Source organism: Bombus flavifrons, chromosome 11, assembly GCF_040668555.2.
Source record: "Bombus flavifrons isolate JBK064 chromosome 11, iyBomFlav1_principal, whole genome shotgun sequence".
In the NCBI taxonomy this organism is placed as follows: Eukaryota; Metazoa; Arthropoda; class Insecta; order Hymenoptera; family Apidae; genus Bombus; species Bombus flavifrons.
Window position 1 is genome coordinate 8,671,855 of NC_138452.1, and position 18,851 is coordinate 8,690,705.

At 31.0% G+C, this 18,851-nt stretch overlaps 3 protein-coding genes and 1 long non-coding RNA gene across 12 annotated transcripts; 3 read left to right on the forward strand and 1 right to left on the reverse strand.

Annotated features, from left to right (window-relative positions):
* Window positions 1–77: 77 nt before the first annotated feature.
* On the forward strand, window positions 78–5,584 carry Glg1 (Golgi apparatus protein 1). The gene is made up of 13 exons (XM_069123770.1): window positions 78–601; window positions 706–1,686; window positions 1,777–1,878; window positions 1,956–2,240; window positions 2,332–2,501; window positions 2,573–2,690; window positions 2,778–2,974; window positions 3,052–3,271; window positions 3,345–3,671; window positions 3,741–3,920; window positions 4,004–4,232; window positions 4,333–4,439; window positions 4,510–5,584. Exons 1-13 carry the CDS (start codon window positions 278–280, stop codon window positions 4,672–4,674), a joined length of 3,405 nt encoding a protein of 1,134 aa, XP_068979871.1. The 5' UTR covers window positions 78–277; the 3' UTR covers window positions 4,675–5,584.
* Window positions 5,585–5,874: 290 nt separating this feature from the next.
* Window positions 5,875–13,837, forward strand: hzg (CTD small phosphatase herzog). 4 transcript variants are annotated; one of them, XM_069123797.1, is made up of 5 exons: window positions 5,875–7,096; window positions 7,163–7,615; window positions 7,835–8,268; window positions 8,354–8,539; window positions 8,611–9,624. In XM_069123797.1, exons 2-5 carry the CDS (start codon window positions 7,546–7,548, stop codon window positions 8,800–8,802), a joined length of 882 nt encoding a protein of 293 aa, XP_068979898.1. In that variant the 5' UTR covers window positions 5,875–7,096; window positions 7,163–7,545; the 3' UTR covers window positions 8,803–9,624. The 4 variants fall into 4 exon arrangements, 3 of the variants coding, with proteins under 3 accessions (XP_068979898.1, XP_068979896.1, XP_068979897.1); XM_069123795.1 differs by lacking the exon at window positions 7,163–7,615 and having other exon boundaries at window positions 5,877–6,933; window positions 7,006–7,096; XM_069123796.1 differs by lacking the exon at window positions 7,163–7,615 and having other exon boundaries at window positions 5,877–6,843; window positions 6,999–7,096.
* On the reverse strand, window positions 13,767–18,807 carry LOC138185112 (uncharacterized). Its single transcript, XR_011174534.1, has 2 exons — window positions 18,741–18,807; window positions 13,767–14,185 (listed from the first exon to the last, which is right to left on the reverse strand). It is a non-coding gene; the product is annotated as an uncharacterized LOC138185112 (long non-coding RNA).
* LOC138185110 (KICSTOR complex protein kaptin) lies at window positions 15,749–18,596 on the forward strand. Of its 6 annotated transcripts, none has more exons than XM_069123792.1 (8): window positions 15,749–16,036; window positions 16,593–16,802; window positions 16,880–17,145; window positions 17,257–17,423; window positions 17,498–17,670; window positions 17,760–17,838; window positions 17,900–18,191; window positions 18,276–18,596. In XM_069123792.1, the coding sequence occupies exons 2-8, from the start codon at window positions 16,598–16,600 to the stop codon at window positions 18,345–18,347; spliced, it is 1,254 nt and encodes a 417-aa protein (XP_068979893.1). In that variant the 5' UTR covers window positions 15,749–16,036; window positions 16,593–16,597; the 3' UTR covers window positions 18,348–18,596. The 6 variants fall into 6 exon arrangements, with proteins under 6 accessions (XP_068979893.1, XP_068979895.1, XP_068979892.1 ...); XM_069123794.1 differs by having other exon boundaries at window positions 16,643–16,802; XM_069123791.1 differs by having other exon boundaries at window positions 15,749–16,008.
* Window positions 18,808–18,851: the final 44 nt, after the last annotated feature.

The following is an 18,851-nucleotide window of genomic DNA, read 5'->3' on the forward strand; positions in this document are numbered from 1 at the left end:
ATTTCATTATTTTTCAATAAAATCTGCCGTTTAAGGTTATTTGAAAATTAAATAGAACTATAGATGACGAGTATTATATAGAGCAATCTGTCCGCGCAAAGTTCGGTATTATACACGAGTGTACTATTATTCGTGACGTTGACATTACATAGTCCATAATAACAGACGAAAAGAATAAGAAAAAAAAGGAACGGAAATCTCATAAATGTACTAAAACAGTGTAATATGTTTCATGGAAAATAAGTTCTAATTGGAGAAGTGAACCTAATTCATAAGGATGGAACATAAGACAAATATAAGAAGCATTTTATTTGTGATTTTTCTACACTTGTCGGTGCTAAATTGTACTCACTTGACGAAAACTTATTTTAAAGATGAAATTACAAATAATGGTGACAATATACCAAAAATCAGTTGGTTATTTAGCAGTTCTGCTGACAGTTCCGTTAGGATTAAAAGAGCCAGCATAATCAAATTAAACGAAGATAGTTTATTAAAATCTATGAATATTAAGTGTCGACAAAATTTAAATCGCCTGTGCGGTGATATTACTAAAAATAACGACGAATTAATGCTGTTAGAATGTATTCAAAGTTTTAAGGTATAACTTTGAATTATCAGAACATTTATTTTATAATATAGAGTACTTAATAATACAAGTAAAATAAAATTACTAATTTTAATTCGATTTTTTTCATTTTACAGCCAACTGAAGTATCTGGTATTGATGATGAATGCCGACAAGCAATCTGGGACTATATCTTAAATGTTACAGGTAACTCAAATATAGAACGTTTAGCTAGAAGAACCTGTGGCAAAGAGTTAGATTCATTGGATTGCACAGCTTTTGGTAATAAACATGGAGCATATCTTTCATGTTTAATTGATCAAAGAGAAAAAGTCAAAAATCCTCAATGCATTACATATATCCAAAGGTTAGAATGGATTGCATTCAGTGATTTTAGGATTATAACACCATTTTCTTCAGATTGTGAAAATGATATTAAAAGATTCAAATGTGACAAGGTACAACCTTACAGAGACATATCCCAAGGACAAATATTAGCTTGTTTACAAGAACATGTTAATGAACTTCAACTTCAATGTAAAAGACATATACTTCATGTGTCTGAGATACAAGCAGAAAATATCAACTTAGACCGACAATTGTATTTAGCTTGCGAAGAAGACCATACTAGATTTTGTCCAAATATTAGACCAGGAAGTGGTCAAGTATATAAGTGTTTAATGCAACACAAAACGGATAGATCTATGACAACAATGTGCCAAGAACAGCTTGCAAGACGAGGGAAATTAATTGCATCTGATTATAGAGTTAGTAAAGGACTGGTTAAAGCTTGTAAAGATGACATTAAAAGTAATCATTGTAGAAGATCTGTGTTTGAAGATAAAAACATAAGACTTGCACAAATTCTTCTTTGTTTGGAATCTGCAGCAAAAAATGGTAGTAAAATTGATAATAACTGTCAAGCTGAAATGTTTGATCATAGAAAACTTTTAATGGAAGATTATAGATTATCTCCTGAGATAGTTGATGGTTGTGCTAATGATATTACAGCATTTTGTAATAGTTTAGAAGTTGGTGGTGCAACAATTCATTGCTTGATGGAGCATACAAGACCAAGAAAGAGGAAATCGCGAATATCTAGTAAATGTCAGAGAGCGGTAATCAAATGTTTTCATATATACATTTATATACATAAGAAATTATATAATAATAAATATTAACAAAATGTTTTTTAAACATATTAATAGTTAGAGGATCTAATTATGGAAGCTGATGCTGGAGAAGATTGGAGAATTGATCCTGTTTTAAAGGAACAGTGTGAATTAATTGCTAATGTAGTTTGCAAAAATGTAAGAAAAGAATTGAAACAACTCAATTGATATTTCATTAAATAATAAGTGAATACTGTAATTTGATTTACATATAGGTACAGGGAGGTGATGCCAGAATGATATCCTGTTTAATGGAACAGCTTGGTACAGACAAAATGACAGAAGCTTGTGAAACTGCTTTAGTTCAGATACAATATTTTGTAGCTAGAGATTTCAAACTAGATCCTCAATTGTATAGAGCATGTAAATATGATGCAACACATCTATGTCATGCAAGAAATGCATGGGCTAGTGATGGAAAACAAATGGATCCAGAAAGAGGACCTCTTGTTTTACCATGTTTATATAGACATGTGTATCATCCTCAAAAGAATATGACAGTAAGAATTCATGTAGTTTTATAAATAACTATATATAATACCTTAAGTAACTCTGGAAGTTAAAAGCTATTCTTGTATTGGCTCATTTTAGTTAAGAACAGAATGTCTTGAAGAAATTAGACGCGTTATGAGGCAGAGAGCAGTAAATGTTGATTTACAACCTGAAATTGAAGAAGTGTGTCTGACTGAGTTAGCATCATTTTGTTATGACAAAACAGCAAAAGGAGAAGAAATATTATGTCTTCAAGATAATTTAGAACGGTAATAATAGGTGTATTCGGTCATATAAAAATTTCTTAATTTATTTTACAATCCATTTGTTTTATTCGCAGTTTAAGCAAAAATTGCAAATTAGCAGTCGGCAATTTTACGGAAGAACAAGCAGAACGTGTTGAATTGAATCCAATAATTTCTACTGCATGTTTCCATATCATAGAGCGTCATTGTGAGGTGCAATATAATTTTTTCAAAAATTTAAGTTAAATATTAACACATAATTTTTACTTATAAAACTTATATGAAATATTTAAAAAACAGGAAGTATTAAAATATGGTAAAGATGAGGGTGATATGATGGAATGTTTAATAGAACACAAAAATGAAATAGAAGTGCGATCTGATTATAAATGTAAAGCAGCAGTGGAACACTTCCAATTGATATCATTAAAAAATTACCACTTTACCTATAAATTTAAAGAAGCTTGTAGACCATCTGTTAAAAGATGGTGTCCAAAGTGAGTAGATTTCTTAAATATTTTATATGAATTTTTATCAATACAAGAATGTTTATATTTTAAAATGTAATATTTAGATCTAAAACTAAGGCAGAAGTAATAGAATGTTTAAGTACAAAAGTGCAAGAAGATATAATAAAAGATACTCAACATCACATAACAAAAGAATGTAGACAACAGTTAAAAGCGCAGCTTTATCAACAAAGAGAAAACATTCAGTTTGATCCTATCTTACAGGCACAATGTACAAATGATATTAAACAGTATTGTTATGATCTTGAACCAGGAAATTCTCAGGTTGTGATATATACATATTTATCTTTATATCTATATTTTGATATCTATATTAATGCAAACATTATTACTTCAGATTCTCGAATGTTTAGCGGCACACAAGTCAAAATTAACAGATGCGTGTCATAAACAATTGTTTAAAGTGAGGAAACAAGAATTCCAAGACAGTTCTAGCGATTTCACTTTATTAAATAATTGCCGAGCGATGGTAAGGCAATTCTGCCATGATATAAGTCGTTCACAAGCGTTAGATTGTTTAAAAAAATATAAAGATGAACCAACGTTTGATGATAAATGCAAAAGTATTGTTATTCGAAGAATGATTGAACAAAACACAGACTACAGATTTAATACTGCATTACAAATTGCATGTTCTTATGATATTAATAAGCATTGTAAAGAGGTATGTTTGAACATATTTTACTTACATCTTTTTTTCTACCTTATTATACGTATGACATTCCTTCATTAGGTTTTATTAAATGAACCTACCGATAAAGAACTCGAAGGAAAAGTTATAAGGTGTTTAAAAATTAAATTTCGAGAGTCAAAACTTTTAATAAAATGTGAACACCAAATGACTAACATACTTAGAGAAGCAGCTTTAAATTATCATTTAAATCCATTATTAGCCACAATGTGTGCACATGAGGTATTATCATTAGAATATTTTCAAAAAAAGGATAAATAATTTGAAATAAATATATTGACCAATATAATAACTATTTGGAACAGATTGAAACAGTTTGTAAAGCAGATGACAATGATCCAGGAGCTGTAGAAGAATGTTTGAAAATGGAATTTAATGCTGGAAATAGAGATATGAAAGAAGAATGTCGCCTTGAAATTGCTGACTTAATAGAACAAACAAGGGCAGATATTAATGTAGATCCATTATTACAAAAAGCATGTGCCGTCGATGTCAGTAAATACTGTAGTGATGTTCCTCAAGGCGCAGGGAGGCGTACGTTAAACAAATAAACAATATATTTTATATATAAATTAGTTCATTTATTAGAAGTATAAATCTATCAAAATTTTATTATTTCTTCTTCTTTTCTTAGATATCATGTGTTTACAAAATGTATTAGAAGACAGTAACAAGTCTCTACAACCTGATTGCTATAAGATGTTAACTACAAGGATCGAAATGTTCAGAAATGCAGCTAAGGTAGCGAATTCTATATTTCTTATAATACATATTATATATTAATAATATATGTATATTTATTTATTTTCAGTTAATTGGACCAAATTCAATCCAGGAATTGTATTCAACGGTAAATCAGTCTCCTGCAAGACGATATTTCATGATTATCGCGTTAACAATGATTGGCTTAATTTTCATCACCGGCTTATTTTGTGGGAGAGTAACAAGACGAACAATGTTAATGAAAAATAAGTGATAAATTATAGTGAGAAAAATCCGTCCTCGAAGATTTTCTATCGCTGTAATTAAAAAGAAAGAACAAAATCAATTCCAAGTAAACATCGAAACAAAGAAGAAGAACAGAGTGATTGTACTGGTGACCTTCCTGCAAGATATCAAACTGTGCAAAATTAAGATAGAAGTTGCATTTTTTAATATTTTTATTTATCTCCTTTTTTAATACACATATAAATTTATAAAAGAGAGCGAAAGGGAGAGAGAGAGAGAGAATATATATATATTCATATACATATTATGTACACGATTCTACAATTTGTCATTCAGTAGTATTATCATAAATATAAAAAACTGTAAGTTTGAATGAATGTAATGTATGATAAACTGAAAATGATTTGCATTTAAGGTAGATTTTAATAAAAAAAATATATTAATAGAGAATATATATATATACAATAAATTGAAATGAGGAATGAAATTTTATGTCAATATTCTATACATTTGTGATATATAACAAAAATTCGTATAAAAATAAAATGGTCACATTTTATTTAAAGCAAAACATATTATCTGGGCACAAATTACCTTGGTCTTCCATTTTAGAACGTTAGAATGCATATAGAATAAAAATTATCGGGAATTATTTACAATGAATGAACTTAGACAATTATGTAATGTGCACATAATATGAAACGTATAAGAATATTACATATTTCTTGACAAAAAAAGTTATGCTCAATTTATAATAATTAAAGCTATTTAATCTTATCATTGAATACATATATTGCTGCTGTGTATCATAAGTTAAGGTATAAGACCAAATATTGTGTTACACGAAATATATTACGAGGTGAAATTTCAAGGTAAAGATGCTGAACTGTAGTCATGCCGTTGTTAGTTATAAAAAATAAATTTTCTTTCTTCCCATATTTATATTGTAAAAAAATATAACCCAAGTATCATATACGTAATTCAGTCATAACGTCTAAATATAATGAAACTCAAGGTAAATGAAGCGAATTTCTCATTTAACAAAATTTAATTTCTAGTAGGCTATAGTTCCGCTGAAAATCTATCTATCTGATATGAATCATTACTAACAAAGTCAGTTGATGGCCACAAAAGGAATACAGCGAAACCGTGCACCTTGCTTTGCTTTTATGGCAGTAATTTTTGAGTTCAAACGGTGCGCAACGGTCGTACATATAATTCGATTGAAGGTCGCGAGGAGGCGCGACAATCGCATGAAGTACAAGATCCAGCAAAACATTAACATCAAAAACCTCTGTAGCGCAGGTCCGCAACGTTGTTTCCGTTGAACGGACGAAATTGTAGCTACAGTGAGTGTTTGTTGTGTGAGAAATCTACATTGTTTAATGTTGTGTGTGTTAAGTGTATAACATGATTGTTACGAAATATTAATGAATCCCTATTGTTACCAACTCAAATAATAAACAAATACATGAACTAATTATATCAAACAATAGTATCGAATACCATCGTGGAAAGATTGATATATGTGACGTGCGTCGAAGGACATCATCATCGAATAGAAAAACGCATTGAAGGAGTAGAACGCATACGACAAATGTCGAATCGTAATGAACTGCGCAACGACATAGGTGTGGCGCGTAAAAGAGAGAGCGTACATGCACGTATACGTAGACATACGTGCAATACGAGCTCCCTTGGAATGAATGTAACCAAGAATTGGATTAACTTTCCCCAGTTACATTTACGTTTAAGAAACCGATCGATTCTTTCAATGCAGTATCAACTATAACAATCTGATCCTACTAAGTTAATTGTCTCTGCACTGTACCGCCGAGTTACATTGGTATTTAAGATCAAGATAAATCCTGTACTGATCTCGGTGAAGTAAATATCACTGTTGGTATTGAAAACACACCGTGTGGGTGCGTGTGCGTGAGCGTGAGCGTACTCGTGCCCGTGCCCGTGCCTGCGCCTATGCGTCTCCGTTCGCCAAGTTGTGGTGATCTTCGTAGAGGTGGCGGCGGCGGTGGTGGAGACAGTGAAGGTGGTGGCGGCGGCGGCGGCGACGACGGTGGCAGCGGCAGCAGCGGTGGCGACAGTGAAGGAGACGGTGGAGGTGGTGGTGGTGGCGGCGGCGGCGGCGGTGGTGGCCGCGACAACGTTTGGAGGGAGAGATTTCGTACGTCGTGACTGAGTGAGTGAGTGAGTTAGTGCGTGTGCGTGCTACCGCGCGTATACGCTCTCTCTCATTCTTGGGATCGTCGCGTGTGTGTCGTGTATGTATGTGTATATATATATATATATATATATATATTGTCGCGCGCGCGCATTAACGGAATTCACGATCAGCACGCAGGGACTCTCAACAAATGTTTAAATGGACGCATCGTCCATTATCACCCAAGTGTCGCGGGATGACGAGCTAGGCCAATTTAATAATGGGAAAGGTAGGTGTTTGCTGTGAATATAGGCTTGCCGCCTTACATTTTTTTTTTTTTACGTTTTTCTTCCAGATGCTGGATGGAATCTGCACCTGTTACGGGACTGCACCTCGCTCCTCACCTTACCTCACCTTACTTCACCACCTCTCACCCCTCTACTCCTCCCTTCCACTGCTATTCGCCTATACTTCACTTCCGACGTCTCTTTTCCTCTCGCCCTCGTTTTTGCCTGGCCTCGCCTCGTTTTGCCTCGCCTCGCCTCGCCTCTTCACAAATCGTGTCTCCTATCCTTCTCCCCCTCTTTTTCTTTCACCTAAGTTTCGCGTGTAACTTATTGCATCGTGTCGTACCCATACCTTGCCGCCGTTTTAATTCACTTAATCCGATTCGTTTACTCGATACTCAAATATTGCTTGGACGAAGCCAAACAATGTTTAAATTAAGATAAAATAAAAATGTTTCTCTCCCATTTCTTAAAACTGTCAAAATATATGCTTATAGAAATATTCTACTATCCTAAAAATGGTAATTTCTAGTAATTCATCCCTTTGTACATTAAGCGGAAAATAACGTTCCATTAATTATAAGAGCAAATTTTACGTTTTATCTTCCATATATTTTTGTATAAATATATCTCTATTTTGGCACAAATTTTAACAATTTTGATCACTTTTTAATGTATATATCATATACATATTTACATATGTGTATTTACAAGATGATATTTATTTTTTCCAAATGTAGCTCAGTTACCACAAGAGAATGAAGTGAACAGCACCGGTTCAGCCAGTGGCAAAAAGCCAAGAGGGCGTGGGCTTCTACGATCTCTACTTTGTTGCCTCGGTAGAGGACGTGGAAGTAGTTCTAAAAGTTCAAAGACAAGCTCGTTACAAGGCGATGGACATGGTTCTCCATCCCTAAGGACTGGATCCCCAAGGTTCCTTCTCCCACCTGTCAGACATCAGGATATGCACAAAAAGTGCATGGTGATTGATTTGGATGAAACACTAGTGCATAGTTCTTTCAAACCAATCAACAATGCCGATTTTGTTGTTCCTGTAGAGATTGATGGGACAGTGCATCAAGTGTATGTTTTAAAGAGGCCTTATGTGGATGAATTCTTACAGAGAATGGGTGAACTGTACGAGTGTGTATTGTTCACAGCAAGTTTGGCTAAGGTATATTATGCAAACAGTTGTTTATTATTACCATGGGCTTCATATTTAGATTTGTTTAAACATTCGATATTTCTGATATTTACAGTATGCTGATCCAGTAGCAGATCTGCTTGACAGATGGGGAGTGTTTAGAGCAAGACTGTTTAGAGAATCTTGTGTTTATCACAGAGGAAATTATGTTAAAGATTTAAATAAACTAGGGCGGGATTTACAGCAAATTATTATTGTTGATAATAGCCCCGCCAGTTACATTTTCCATCCAGATAATGCAGTAAGTTTTACCAATGAAAATATACAAAAAAGAAGAAAATAATTGAAGAAATAAAATAAATTCGTTTTTAGGTACCAGTTGCATCATGGTTTGATGATATGACAGATTCAGAACTGTTAGATCTAATTCCATTTTTCGAGAAGCTCAGTAATGTGGAAAATATTTATACAGTCTTGTGCAATAGTAATCATCCTTATAATCAAGTACCTCCAGCTGTACAGAATAGTCCAAGCCCAGGGTCAGGTTCACTTGGTGCTTCCTAGCCCTACCTAAATTCTGGCCAAGTAGCCAGTATTATCATCGCTCAATGCACTCTGAGGAGAACTTTGATTGGAATATTCCACATTGCTTGCTTGTTATGTAGCAATGGACAACCAGGTATGACCCACTAAGTGTTGGGTGTATAATGTAAGCATACCTATCAAAGAGTCATCCAAAAGGAGGTGAAAATTCTAAACCCTCCTGTATTCATTTTGACACAACATAAATCACAACTGCTTTATCATTGGCTTCAGTTCTTTTTCCTAAGAAATAATAATATGATATAACTGCTCACAGTATATCAGGTACAATGAACTGATCGTATTTATCTAATTATTAAGGTATTTGATGAAAGATTAAAAAGTAGCTCAATTGGTCATAAACAAATAACTCTTCCAATCACATTGACATGGAATAGATTTCGAATACAACTTATTGGTTGCATAATGAATTAATGCGAGTTTCCGTGTTTGATGTACTTGAGAAAAGGAGCAAATGATAATGATAACAATGAATGTAAAAAGTGAATATGCATTTGAAATCGAATAAGTACATGTACGTGATTTAAATTCATGCAGAGTATATACAAAATTATTTGCACGAGAGAATAAATCAAAGTGTAGTATTAAGTAACACTGAGAGAAAAAAGAATAGATTACTTAAGAGTCTTTTGATGGGCCGTTATAATTTTTCTCTCTGTATATTCCGATTATTTACCGTAGTATTGCATTGCTTTTAACCATGTTATGTGTGAAACTTCAATAAGTATTTCTTATATAATCATAAATATTGTGCAAAGAAATAATTAATTTTTATACAAATTTTATGAGGCTGATAATTCCAAATAGTTACGAAAAATAAAATTAAATCATAAAATTTTCTTACCCTTTATAATTAGAATTTGTTAGAATTCATTGAAAATTTGTGTGTTTGATTTTGCTTGATCAAACATATATTTTATAAATGAGGTTGAGATATAAATCGGAAATTTGGGGAAATGATGCAAATATAAAAAAAATTATGTTTTAATAATTGGGTTGAGTGGAAAGTACAGAGAAAGAAAGAATATATGTTGTTTTTATTATTTTCATGCTATTTTAATTTCATTCCAAAGAATAATTAAAAAAAAACAATGCAATGGGAATTGTATAAGATAAAAAATCAATATATATTTGAAACATTAGGTCAATGCATATCATTCTTTCCCTCCAGGCAGTTATACGAATAATGGAACATTATGTTAATCATTACAATATCATTAACAAATTAAAATCATTTAGATGTAGTCCATAAAGGATGAATAAGTAAAAAAATGTATATTTACACATGTAAATATATTTACTAACAGATAGTTGTCAATTTTGTACGCTTAATTCGTGCGTAAGAAATGTATAGCTAGCATTATACTTTCATATCCAATCAAACTGTCGTTACTTATACTTTTTTATTTTATTCGTATTGTTGCTAATATATTTGTCAGTATGAATGATGCAGTAAATCAAATTTTATTGTACTGCCGTCATTAACTTAATTTCAAATATCAGACTACTAAGGATACCATACGTCGGTCACATTATTGAATTTTTGGAAAAAAAATTTTACAGAGGAGAACAGGCAGTCAACTAGATACAGTTTTATAATGCCTGTTAAATAATTTTCTAATCATACATGTTATTCACGTCTTAACGTTCATCCTATTCAATATCGATGTATTTTCATCATCTATTTTACATAACATAACACAAAAATTTGGAAATTAAACAAATTGTATATTGTCTTTCTTCTGAAATTTTAATATTTTTAAAATTTAAAAATAAAGAAGATACGACATTAATAAATAGAAACCAAATTTTTAATCCATTTTTTATTAAAACGAATTAATTGTAAAGAAATTTTATAAATTTTAGAATAAATCGTTGTTATTTTTAAATAATCATTCAATAAAGTTTAACAATATTATATATAGTTTGGAGGTAGTTTTCTTTAATTTTAGTCTATATATTATTATTATCTGATATTACGTCGCTATTTATCATTGACAAAGAGTAAGCCATCAGTGTTGTAGGTTTTTATTTCATAAAAAAAGGGCTAGGGTATACAGAGATAAGAATATTATACAACAATAAGTTATACATATTGCATAATATTGAATGGCTTCCAACTATATATTTTATCAGTTTTTTGTTTTATATGGCAGTGTTTTAAACGGATCAGTATCATTCACAACTAGATTTTACTTTTAACCCAACTGATATAACAGTGCATAGTGTACTAAAAATCCGAATAAGCAAGAACTAAGAAATCGATTTTCATAGCTATAATATTTTTATGTAAAAATCATATTAATACTATTTAATCCAAAATACGCGAACTTACTTCTCAGCATTGTATATAAATGTTGAATGTTTATATCTAAATCTTAACTTGTTAGCCGTATTTTTATGTTCATTATTACTCGTATTTAAGAAGTAACAGCATGCTATGGAACATTTGTACTTATTGTTAGTAAACGTACCTCGCCTTCTATGTTTGACTAAACTCGAAACTCTTAGAATATTTGATTTAACTGTTTTCAAAATATAGAATTATGCAATAACCATATATCTTTACTTCAATCTTGATTTATGTGTGTATGCTTTTCACAAACTCGACGAATTCATTAAAAGAAAAAGAAATCGAAAGTTATACAAAACGTTCATTAGCTCTTAAAATTTCTCGAAAACGCAATCGACTTGAGAGATTACATAAGTAACAATATTTACCATACACTTTTACAAAAGTATGTCAATAAGTGTGATTGTTTCCACTCGTACAGTGCCCATCGAAATGACTCTACTAATTATAGTGCACCTTTTCGGGAAGTGCATACAAAAAACACGGAGAATATGCCACTCACACAAGGAAATTTTATATGTATATTCCAAATTGAACACAACGTCTTTTATAATGTTCTCATGTACTGTCTGAAAGCAGTCATAAATTTAAGATACGATATATAAGCGATTACAATGCGACATATACAGTCATGTGGCAAAATCCTAAGAAACAGAAAATATTTCTAAATTCTACGGTCTTCTCTTTTTTTTTACTATTATTATTTATTATTGTTTCGTTCTCTTTTAATCTCAGAAATCTTTCATCTCTAATGATTTTTATCATAATCAAATTCAAGTACGGAAACTATCATCGTAATGTAAAGCTTCATCGGTTTGATGGAAGATCGGGAGGATGTGTGAAGAAGCAAAGTTAATGTTGCATCCGACGAAGACCACGTTCCTTATCGGATCTAACATTAAACACACGAAATATCATACATCAAACATCCTTAAGCATCCATCATGTCGTGCTTCCGTGATTAATTAATATTAACAATCTAGTATATTGCTTTTATGGAATGCAAGCCCGTTGGATGCTCTAGACGAGTATCCATAGTATTTCATAATATAATAAGTGCGTATCTTTTGTCGTGTTTCGTTTTTCCAAGCATTTTGTTTTGTTTTCTTTTTTAATTATTATTATTATGACTATTATTATTATTATTATTATTATTATTATTATTATTATTATTATTATTATTATTATGGAGTTGTAACATGATTGTAGAGACGCTATAAAATAACATTGAGGATGATGGCTTTCGTCTGCTACCAGTTGAGCGACAGAGAGAGAGAGAGAAAGAGGGAGAGAAAGAATACGGTACATTTAGATTTATTATAAAAGCAAAAAAAAATGCGCCGAGAAAACTGTTAGCGCGAGAAAGGTGTAGCGAAAACGATCGTGATACGTAATTAGATATATATATATATAAATATTTAGGTAGACCAATTAATTTTTAATGCGCGATACTTTCGTACGGCGACGCAACGGTGTCTTCGAATTCGTAGCTCTTCGCCGCTGTAATCTGACATATATACATATATACATATATATATATACATGTATATACATATATATGTACAACGCATCATACATGAAAGTACAAGAGCTGTTACTCTTATTCACAAACAGGGAGCGTACAAGTGATATATTTTTGATTAAATTCAATTGTACAATATCATTCGCTTGTATGATTACGTTTACGATACCGTTAAATAATGAGCTATATCTTGAATTTGTTAAGAGCCCACTATTATACGTACCAGTGATTTTATTAAAATTAATTATAAATTTATCTACGCCTGTACATGTGTAATGTTCGTTACTATGAAGTGTAAGTTTACTTAGCGATCTATGATAGAAACGATGGAATTTTAAAAGAAAATGTGAGGGGAAAAGATAAGTAGAACGAATTCTGTGTCGTTACTTTTATTGGCGAGTTTGTCATTGCATTAATTTCGAATGATTATTGTTATCGGCTAGATTCGCTCCGAAATAAAGCGACTATTTGGTAACGATATATCGTGTTGCAATACAGCAATAACGAACCGCTAACATTTTTCTCAGTGCCGAAAAAACATCGTTACTTCGCAGCAGCTTTGCTGTAGTACGAAAGAAGCAAATATAATAAGAGGATTTAATTTTGAAAGAGAGGAAAAAGAGAACGCGTGTGTGCATGTGTGTGTATGAGCGCGCGCGCGCGCGCGCGCGTCTGTGTGTGTGTGTAACATGGAGAGTATAATTTAAAAAAGAAATTTTTTAAATGAAATAAAAATAATGGAAAGAGAAATAACGGAAATGGTAAAAACCGTTCGCCGGGCGACGGGCGCAAAGTCGAAACTGAAATTTTTTATATGTAATCAGTTTAAATGAATGTGAATGGCGAAAAGGCGAAATAAAGGAAAAAGCTCGAGACTCCAGTCGTGTTGCCCTGTTACATCCTGAACGATTACTAAATTATTGTATCATTATTATACATACATTGTACAAAAAAGTGAAACAATTCGTCACAAATGGAATGAAATTACATACTATACTAGGGTTCATAATATCTTGTCGATAAAATGTGTGAACGTGTCCGCGTGAGATAAAAAAGAAAATGAAAAAAAGATACTAAAAACAGAATGAGAGATGCGAGTATGCATGTGTAAAAAAAACAAACGTAATTAACGATATTGCCTTGATTTGTAAATAAAATTTAATTACTTCCACTAATGAAATCTTCTCTGCGGATACCGAGCGGGCCGCGATCAGTCCACGCGGGCTCACCATCTTCGATTTCGTATGTTTTTTACTAAAAAGCCGCAATTGATTTTTTAACAGCGAGTATATTTTGTACAGTAACGGAACGTCAAATATATATATAAATACACACACACATATATATATACGTTATATATATGTATTTTTTAAAAAACGTGGAGGTGAGCCCTGTGCATCGTACCAGAAGAATCAGCTAGATTATGTAAATCTCCCATCCCTCCGACATGTCCAGTTTGCTCTGTGATTCTGTGTTTAATAAAAAAAAGCAAAGAAAAATATATATATATTATGTATATGTATATATGTATATGTACATATACGCGTTTGATAAACGAGTTCAAGTAGTTTTTGCATGATCCCCATATGAAAGTGTCCCCCATTTACTGATTGTTGTACATTATATACGTACTTTAAAACAATTTTTACATTCACATATTCATTTGTAATACTAAACGTTATTAGATTCTTGGAAAGAAAATTGTATTATGGTTTTCAGTCTTATAAAGAGGTATGGTAAATTTTCATCGTTGGTTTTAATTATATCGTTAATATGATGGCAGAATTAGATCCACAAAAGATTATACTATTTAGCAAATTTATCATAACACAAGGTAGAGCGACATTTAATAATTTTTAGTGTATATTATGATATTTCGTAGTTTAATATTATAAAAAGAATTTCATTACATGAAATTAGATTGTACGAAAGAGTGTTAGGACAGGACTGTGTTCGAAATACTATTCTTTACGTTTGCGTATGTACCATATGCACCTCTATGTTGGTTTAAATGACACCACAGTATTTAGGTCAACCTGCTCGATCGCACACGATTAATTTCGATATTGAATTTTCGCGAATGGCAATTACCTTACTATAAAGGTAAATGTCATGACTGACGTACAATATGTTATTAATTTCTGGTAAACCACCTGTCAGTGGTTAGAGCATATACCATACATGGGTACTATACATGATAATATGTAGCTAGTGTTAAAACGATTAACATTCTGTCAGGAAAGGACCCTAAATTATAGGTAACTTCACTGATACTAAATTAAACAAAGTCAAGGGATATCTATAATATTTTGTAAACGTAATTTAAGTTGTATTTGGTGTGTGTGTGTGTGTGTGTGTGTGTTTTCTTTAGATAAAACAGGTAGGCTTGCACTCTGACAAATGTATAGTTTTTATGCTTTTATATTAGATTATTTGGAAAATTTTCAAACGGATCAGATAATTGAAGTATCTAAAATCAAATCTATATTCATTTTGAGTTGTTAATTATATTTTCATTAGAATAGAATTTTTATTTAGCGTATTTATTTCAAATCGTAGCAATTGTTCGCAAATGTTTGAAAATCGATTATTTTTTTTACAAAATAATGACATTGAGATGAAATTTTGTATAATTTTATTTATGTATTAGAAAAAATAATTTCATCGTAAATAAGATCATTAACTAAATACAGGGTAGATCTGACATCTGACATTATGTACATATATAGAACTGCGTGTCTCACGTTCTGAAATACCGACCTCGACAAAATTAGAATTTCTCACGCCCCCTGCGATTTGTTTCGGCGAATATAGAAATTACAACCATTGACTTAATCTGTGATGTGAATCACGTCTATTCTGTACATCACAGATAAGTAGATCTATGTATTTATATTTACTGTTGCAATTCGGCACAATGCACGCACGAGGCACCTTTATCATACATTTTTTTCGCAACCACAGTCACGATCATATATATGCTTTTGTTTTCTCTCTACTCTCTACGCATTTCTCCTTTCTATTCGAATCAGGTTCAATTCGAATGTGTGGCAAGTGGGTGACCTAGCGGTAGCTTTTGTCGTCCGTACCAAAGCGGCGTAGTGGTCGCTAGACGCGCATGTCTGTTGAGAGATTTTGTGGTAGCGCTATGCGATTAATACACATCAAAACACCATCAAATGATGACATCTCCCACCACCAAAAATTGAACGAGTTGCCGGATCTGTGTATACTAGCGCTAGTACCTCATCTATGACTATACGAACGATAATGTGATAAAGGTGCCCTAAAGGTAAAGAAACTTGCAACATAAAAATGCAGTGAGTGTTAGGTCTATCATGTATTTCGTTTGTACTACAGTTTCAATATAAAAAATAATTACACAATATAGAAAATAATATTTAACATTCTCAACTTCTAATGATTTAAACATATGCAACAAAATTATATTTGGCAAAAGTAGAGAAATATAGTACATATTAAATGAACATATACATATATGTATGCAAATAAAATGTATCTTTATGTTTATACTTAATTTATTGTTAATGCAAGATGATATTCGCTATTCATTAACAAACAAAAACTTAATTTCTAACGCAAAAATTATACAAATCTGTGACTTAATCTTGTACTAAAATGAGGTTTACATCCTTAACCTTAAATTTAAACTTGAAAATTAAAATTAGAAGAAAAATAGGACATTAAACATAAATAAATGAATTATGATTCAGAATAAAATTTAACCAAAGAAGAACATTTTTAATGATTTTATATAAATATTTAATTTCATTTATTTGCTTTTATAAATATGATACAATCCAAACTAAATGACAATCAAATTATTGTGTTTATTAATAATTTCTTTCTGTGAAGATAACATGAATAATTTAACAGACGCACATTGGTTTCCCTTAACATCACAGGGAAATATTTATTCAATGACCAAATTGTGTTCTGTCAATGGTTCCAATAAGGTATTAGTGGCTTCTTTGAAAAGAAAAATATATTCTTGTGAATACCATTTGATGCCAAATCTACATTTAAGACCACTGGTTAAAGAACTACTTTTTACATACATTCCCAGTTTGTAACCTTAAGTATTAACACTTTATCCAAAAACAATAGTTTTCTATATCTGATTAAAAGTTCCTATTTATTAGGTGGTGCAGAAATCATATCTATTGATGCTTATAATAAGTCTGACAGTGATGATGGATTTGTGATAGGAATAACTATTTTGAAAGCAAGTACAGATACATCTGTAGAAAGATATCTAAATATATATACAGAAGGTGCCATAGATGGTGAAGGAGATGAAGGAAGTTCCATTGAAGCTATAGCACAAAATTGTCTTATGGTGGAATTAGCATATACACCGTACCATTTATATCATACTATATTACCCCAACAAAATGTTCCTAATGAGGTAATTTTTTATATTAGTAATGATCTTTTAATTATACTTAAACAAATGAAATTTAAGCAAATGATATTTTATGAATTTATAGCAGAATTATAACTTTTCCTAAGATTTTAGGTTGTTTGGTTACTCTCTGGCAGTGATTATAAAATACATATGATCAGAGAAGATAAATTAAATCACAGTTACAGTGAATCACCTATTGAAAAGTACTTTCCTGAATTGCATGATATCCAAGGAATTGCAATATGGATTAATATTTACTATTATGATAATTACAATTGGTATGATATATGTGAAACGAATCTTTATGCATTACATTATAATAACTAATAATACTCAGCTTTAATTTGTTTAGGAGACTGACAGTAATCGGTTGTGAGTGTGGATTGGTCAATGTAGCTATAACTAATGTTTTAGAATTAAAAGTTTGCCGAAGTTGGAAATTAAGATATGACAGACCTGTTTCCAGTGTATCCATTTTTTCACTTCAAAATAGTATTGAGAAACCTTCTTTTCTTAGCTCTAATAGTAAAATTCATTACAAATATTAATATCTGTATATCCTAAAAAATCTTGATTAGAAATCAAAACTAATGTATATTTTCAATTTGTTATAGACTCTAAATCTTTCCTAAATAATCAAGAAACAAAACTAAATGTTCTTGTTGTGAATACAAGTAATGCAGTTGTCTTTATGTAAGTTAATTTTGTTTTATATATGTATAGTAAAAAATAATTCCATATTTTTTATAACTAGGGATGTTCTAAATAATGGGATGGATGAAGACATAACATTAAATGGTAGTGAAACATCTGATTGCATTTTATGTTCTTGTATTGCTGACATAAATATGGATGGGCAAAATGAGATACTTTTAGGAACCTATGGTCAAGAAGTTCTTATTTTTTGTTTCATAAATAACTCATGGGAATTGATCATAAGAAAATTATTTGATGCACCTGTACATTCTATATGTTATATGGATATCACCAATGATGGAATGAAAGAACTTATTGTCCTTACACAACGCGGAGTGCATATATTACAGGTTATAATTTGTATTTAATTAATCAATTATAATATTAATATATGACAAAAGTTTCAAAAATTTAAATATCAATATAAATTGCAGCATAATATTATGGATGTCAAAGATAAGTGGAAAAAGCGATATAAAAAATTTCTTGAAGAAAATAGAATATAGCTTAATCTTCAAATTGCCATATAGAAAGACTTGAATTGAGGTTTAGTCTTCAGGGATTGAGAAGAGAGTACAAGAAATTACAAAATATAAATACACACGTTTCATATTATTGATATTATGTATATACATATGTGTATACACACACAAATGGATACATATAATATCAAAAAGAATAAAAGGAAATTTATTTTTATTATTACTATAATTGTAAAGTTGAATAATTTTAATAAATATAGTCAAAGAATAAAATATTGTTGTTTATTTTTAAATTAAGAAAGATTATTTACTTTTCAAATATAGCAAATCTATATCAGTAGATCACTCTAAATTATAAATTTTGCAGATTTTGTTTTAAAAATGAAATGATATTTTCATATAAACTAGTTAACTCACGTATTAACAGTCAAACGAATGCGCAATTTCACTGGTTCTTAAACCAACATGTTTCACGATGCATCGTATCTAGACTTCGCAGAATCAGTGACATAACAGACAGTTCAAAAT

Bases quoted from the DNA above. Each gene is read 5' to 3' on its own strand.
- Glg1 (XM_069123770.1), top strand. From the start codon at position 278: ATGGAACATAAGACAAATATAAGAAGCATTTTATTTGTGATTTTTCTA. The intron at 3,272-3,344 runs GTTGTGATATAT...TTATTACTTCAG, and splicing joins TTGAACCAGGAAATTCTCAG to ATTCTCGAATGTTTAGCGGC. The intron at 4,233-4,332 runs GTACGTTAAACA...TTCTTTTCTTAG, and splicing joins TCCTCAAGGCGCAGGGAGGC to ATATCATGTGTTTACAAAAT.
- LOC138185110 (XM_069123789.1), top strand. From the start codon at position 16,547: ATGACAATCAAATTATTGTGTTTATTAATAATTTCTTTCTGTGAAGAT. The intron at 17,671-17,759 runs GTAAAATTCATT...AATTTGTTATAG, and splicing joins TTCTTTTCTTAGCTCTAATA to ACTCTAAATCTTTCCTAAAT. The intron at 17,839-17,899 runs GTAAGTTAATTT...TTTTATAACTAG, and splicing joins AGTAATGCAGTTGTCTTTAT to GGATGTTCTAAATAATGGGA.
- hzg (XM_069123797.1), top strand. From the start codon at position 7,546: ATGTTTCTCTCCCATTTCTTAAAACTGTCAAAATATATGCTTATAGAA. The intron at 8,269-8,353 runs GTATATTATGCA...TGATATTTACAG, and splicing joins TCACAGCAAGTTTGGCTAAG to TATGCTGATCCAGTAGCAGA. The intron at 8,540-8,610 runs GTAAGTTTTACC...ATTCGTTTTTAG, and splicing joins TTTTCCATCCAGATAATGCA to GTACCAGTTGCATCATGGTT.